Source organism: Anguilla rostrata, chromosome 15 (genome assembly GCF_018555375.3).
Source record: "Anguilla rostrata isolate EN2019 chromosome 15, ASM1855537v3, whole genome shotgun sequence".
NCBI lineage: Eukaryota > Metazoa > Chordata > Actinopteri > Anguilliformes > Anguillidae > Anguilla > Anguilla rostrata.
This window is the reverse complement of record NC_057947.1, coordinates 31,285,150-31,290,847: the sequence shown is the minus strand read 5'-3', so window position 1 is coordinate 31,290,847 and position 5,698 is coordinate 31,285,150. Positions and strand designations below refer to the sequence as shown.

The window sequence follows — 5,698 nt, the reverse complement described above, 5'->3', positions numbered from 1 at the left end:
TGTTAACTCTTAATAACCCAAAACCTGAATCCTTTTCGCACGATATAAGAAATCTATATTCGTAATCATTCTGTTTTTCTAGTGATATTATGAGTCAATGCAAGAATACTTTTTGCGAATAGAATATATTTAGACACACACAAAACAAATGCACAAAACAGTGTAATATGCTTCAATACGTTTAAACTGTTTCTGCCATTTGACTATAGCTTCTTGGACAGTCTCCAACGCCTCCGTTTGTGTTATATTCATGTCAGTATACAAATGTCGCACTTTAATACAAATAGTCGAAGTAATTTTAAATAGTTGTAAAAACAAAATTAACAATTAAGTTTAAGATAGTTATAAAGGCATGGATATTTGTATAAGTGGTTGAATTGTTTCTCTTGAGAAACTATACCAAACAAAGTCCGGAATTCTAGAATGACACAGAGACCCGTGCAGGACTAATTGTTCAGGTAAAGGCTTTGTGCAAATTCATTAAGGGTTAAAAGATCAGCGACACACGCACGCACACATACACACACACACACACGCACAAAATTAAAATGCAACCAATTGGAACAGCTGGGAGGGGTGCCTACGCGCCTGAAGCTGGGCTTTCCACACCTGACAATCACGTTACGCTTATCCAATCAACGGGAGCCTTGCAGCCAACTTCCTTGTTCTGGGGGTGGGGGCGTGGCTGGCGTTTGCACGCTTGGCAAAGCGTAAACATTCGTATGTCCCTGAGCTCTGAGGGAGGGAGGGATAGAGAGAAAGAGAGAGAGAGAGAGCTTGCAACCACCACCGTGCACTGTAATACAGGGTCGTACTTCAACTGGAGTTAGAGGTTTTGCAGGTTTAAGACCATAAAACAGAACAAAGAGAATCCGTTTATAGCAGTATAAAAGAAACGACAAAAGCAAACTATTCCAAGGCAAATCTTCGTCTAAATTACCGGAGGTGAGGATCTCTCGTGGATATTTTTTTTCACCACGGCAAGGAATTTCAAAAAGGATTTTAATTTTCGTGGACAAAATGCAAAGAGGCGCATAGCCGCCAGAAGTTTTCGGGGAAGGGAAACTTTCTGATTTCGTTTTTCGTCTTTTTTCTTTCCCCCCCACAATGGACTGCACGGGGTTTCACATTACTTTTATGTGCTGACTTTTAAAAGCTCAGTCGTTTTAATGGTTTATTTTTGCTACCTTCATACGCATATTGTTGTGAAGAAGAGGCTATATATGAATATTGTACTTTCACGAATATTGGATTTTGACGGATTCTGTATCCCCTTCTCCTACTTTTGTCATTTACCGGATGCCGTTCGATGGTATAAACCGACCACGGCTCTGACTTTTGAAGTTTGAATAATTCATGGAATAGATTTTTCCTGCCTGAGGGACACCAAAGTAATATAAAAAGCGGGAGGGGGGTTAATCAACGATCACATTCTTAAGGGTTAACGGAATGGCCACGGCGGCTTCCAATCCCTATCTACCCAGCAGCAGCATCCTCTCGTCGGGCTCAATCGTGCATTCGGACTCGGGAGGCGGTGGTATGCAGCCGGGCAGCGTCGCCGTCACCTCGGTGTCCGGCGGGTACAGGGGAGACCCCACCGTAAAGATGGTGCAGAGCGACTTTATGCAAGGAGCCATGGCAGCGAGCAACGGGAGCCACATGCTGAGCCATGCCCATCAGTGGGTGACATCCCTGCCCCACGCCGCCGCCGCCGCGGCTGCGGCCGCCGTGGCGGCGGCGGAAGCCGGCTCGCCTTGGTCGTCCAGTCCCGTCGGAATGACGGGCAGCCCCCAACAGCAGGACGTCAAAGGAAATTCGGCCAGGGATGATCTACACACGGGTACCGCGCTGCACCACAGGTCACCGCATCTGGGATCTCACCAGACTCACCCGGGGACTTGGGGCGGCACCACGGCAGCGCACATGTCCTCCTTAGCGGGGGGACAGCAGCAGCAGCAGTCGCTGATTTACTCGCAGCCGGGCGGATTCACGGTCAACGGGATGCTGAGTCCCCCGGGGAATCAGAGCTTGGTGCACCCGAGTTTGGTGCGGGGGGACACGCCGGAACTGGACCACGGGAGCCATCACCACCACCATCACCACCAGCATCAGCACCACCAGCAGCCGCACCACGGCGGAGTAGGCAGCCACGACCCGCACTCGGACGAGGACACGCCGACTTCCGACGATCTGGAGCAGTTCGCCAAACAGTTCAAGCAGCGACGGATCAAACTGGGCTTCACGCAGGCGGACGTCGGCCTGGCTTTGGGGACCCTGTACGGGAACGTATTTTCTCAGACCACGATCTGCAGATTTGAGGCGCTTCAGCTCAGCTTCAAAAACATGTGCAAGCTGAAGCCGTTGTTAAACAAATGGCTGGAGGAGGCTGACTCGTCCACCGGGAGTCCCACTAGCATCGACAAGATAGCAGCACAAGGCAGGAAACGAAAGAAGCGGACCTCCATCGAAGTGAGCGTTAAGGGGGCTTTGGAGAGCCATTTCTTGAAATGTCCAAAGCCCGCGGCCCAGGAGATCTTGTCATTAGCGGACAGTTTGCAGCTGGAGAAAGAGGTGGTCCGCGTCTGGTTTTGCAACCGGAGGCAGAAAGAGAAAAGAATGACGCCGCCCGGGTTGCCGCAGACGCCGGAGGATGTGTACTCTCAGGTCGGCAACGTGAGTGCAGACACGCCGCCCCCCGCCATGGAGTGCAAGCGAATGTTCAGTGAGACATAGAACACTGCACGCGCGTAAATGTTTTTATATGATTAATCTAATAGGACAAAAGACTAGGCTATCAACAAGATAGCAAAAGTGTTTTTTTTTGTTTTTTTTTTTGATACTGTGATTGTGATGGAATATGATGAATACAGCCGCCGATGTGTTTTATATTTTTTGCAAAAAAATATTTTTAAAAAACAAACAAAAAACAAAAACAAAACAACAACAAAAATAAAAATAAAAAAAGCACCTCTTCATAACATCACCCAGAATCGCAACAGTATCTTGCCCCTGGCCCTCAAATGTCTTAACCTAAAAGGTTTTTTGTCTGCTTTTTCTTTCAGGGACAATTTTTAGTAGATTACATAAAAGATGCAAGTTTAACTGGGCCCAGTGAACCAAGCGACCAGAGGGTGACGTCTACAAGTTCGTTCCATCAGGTAATTTTGGCGCACTAAACAGCATCAACACGAAAACAAAAGCAAGTGTAAAAAATATCCGTATCCTTATATTTCTTTCCTGTGCTGATTATTCATTATATTTTTTTGGTGTCGCGATAATAAAAAAAGGACCTGGCATTTTTTCAATGAACAAAAATGGACTACCCAAAGATAAGAAAGTAAAAAAAATAAATAAATAAAAAAAGTGACAACAAGAGGAGAAGAATCGGTGAAGCTTCGAACACATTTTACGAGGATTGCATGGCTCGATATTTTTTAAGAAAAGGAATTGAGGTTCTTCTTTGCGCCCACCTCGCAAACCTTCGCGGGACTATTTTGCCCTTCTCTACCGCCCCACCCCCAACCCCTCTCGCCAGTGTCCCCGTCACCAGAGTATAGATCTCAAAGATCTTATTTTTTTCTATTTTGTGGACAAACCCCTTTCAGTGGATTTAAAAAAAAAAGAAAGCTTACATTTAAACGACTGTCTGAAGCTGCACTTACCTGAAATTCTTCTCTTTCAAAATCCATTGCCAAGATTGACTGCACGGGTGTGTGGATGTTACAATGATACTGCCATTTCCAAGCAGTTCTTTTGGTAGGTTTTAATAAACAAACTCTGTAAAGCCAGAAATATAGATTAATCAGATCAGATTCTGATCTGAGTTATGGTACTTTATATTTTTCATCAAAATGACTTGTTTTAATATTTTATTCTGAGTAACTATGGACTGTTGCAAACGGTAATTTATTTTTTCCCCAGAAACTTCTTATAAGATGATTTTCTTTATAGTTTTCGCTGTTATCCTAATTGGTTTTGCTTATTTTTTTGCATTGTAATTGTTTTCAATGGAGCACAACTCAACATGAGCTGACACGAACAGTTGTTAGATAATAAGGGTAGCTATATTTTGATGTGATAATTTGGTTGTAATTTAATTTCAGTAGTGATTCCGTCAGATATGATTGAGAACAATAAATTTGTTAGAATGAAATAACTTGCTTGTCTGTTTTGCACATGATAGCTCAGATTTATCAAATTAATTTGCATTGAGTAATAGGCCTATGTTAAATACAGTTTCCACTTTTTTTTTGCTGTGACGAAAGCTTGTGTTTGCCGTGAATGCGTGAATACGATTTATCTGAAATAAGCCATTGTTGTGTGCTGTGGGTTTTGTAAATACTGTGCAAGCGAGGTGTCGCTTTTGGAGAAATTGCACGTGGAGGTTAGGTTCTTCTTGACCCCGCGTGACCTTTTTGTTTGGCGAGTAAAATGTGCGCCATGTGCACTGCGTGCCTAAAATCAGCCCAAATAAAAGCCAGTTTTTAAATCCTCTCTTCAGTGTTTCAAAATATATCGCAAATGTATCTTAAATACCGGGGGATAATATTTACCACGGTAAGCACAGACGGTCCAAAATGCGGTATGCCTTTACTTGGCATGTATGACTTTACATATGGAATGCAATTATTCGATTGAACATATAAACAAACAAAAGAACGAATACTTTGCGAATCTTTAATTTTTTTATTATTATTATATCATTATTATTCCATATATATATATTAAATATTAATATATATATATATATATATATATATATGTAATATATCATATATATATATATATAATTGTGTTCATTATTATGTCCTAATTATAGTCTCATATTCTGCTCACTGGGTATGTAATTGAAGGACACTTAAAGCCTTGTTTAAGTTACCTGTAGACTGCTGTTTAGTCTGCATATTTTAGTCAAACTGTTGTTTTACTGAAACCTGTAGTTTTATACCATGGATCCTGCTTCCAATGCTGGTAATGGGGCTTTCGCGTGTGTTTGATACAAGTTAAAAGCTGTAATCTTATTATTTTATTTTTATTTAATTTTTAGTAGTAGTAGTAGTGTAATAGCAGTTGTAATACATGTATTTCCATTTTAGCAGGCTAAAGGTCATAAAAAAAGAAGGAAATATAATTGGTCATGGAAAAATATAAAATAATATTCATGTTTCAACTTACTGTTATTAAGATGAACACATTGTTTCAGGTCTCAGCCGAATATATATTTAGATTTTTTTATAATGTATGCATTGATATTATCCTTATGGTGGAATCATTAACCGTTAGTCTGAAATTCCGAGTAGGCCTGCTCGCTATTAGGGGTATATATTCACGCACTGTCTGCCGGCCTTTTCTCGTGAAACTATTTATTTATTTATTTATTTATTTATTTATTTATTTGAATGACTTCGTATAAATATTTTAGTTTAATATCAATGCTCTTGTGAGTATCTACTATTTTTCTTCTTCTGCTTTCTTTCTTGTGCCAAACTCGTAGGCTCGGCTGCGCGGTGTGCGGTTACCTTTCCTTTGATAAATAGCCTTGGCTGCTATTGTAAGCTCTGCGCGCGGATCACGTCTTGGCCGTCTGATATCTCGCGCGCAGTGATGCACAAAAAGCAGGGCTCCTGAAATGATGTGAGACTCGGGAACGTTTTATGTCGTTCTGTTTTTACAAATCTCATGCCAATTGGTACGCGTT

General features: G+C 41.8%; 1 protein-coding gene across 1 annotated transcript; it reads left to right on the top strand.

Moving 5' to 3' along the window:
• The first annotated feature begins 320 nt into the window (after positions 1–320).
• Positions 321–4,494, top strand: LOC135240912 (POU domain, class 3, transcription factor 3-B-like). The gene is made up of 2 exons (XM_064310955.1): positions 321–2,673; positions 3,063–4,494. The coding sequence occupies exons 1-2, from the start codon at positions 1,450–1,452 to the stop codon at positions 3,174–3,176; spliced, it is 1,338 nt and encodes a 445-aa protein (XP_064167025.1). The 5' UTR covers positions 321–1,449; the 3' UTR covers positions 3,177–4,494.
• The last annotated feature ends 1,204 nt before the right edge of the window (positions 4,495–5,698 follow it).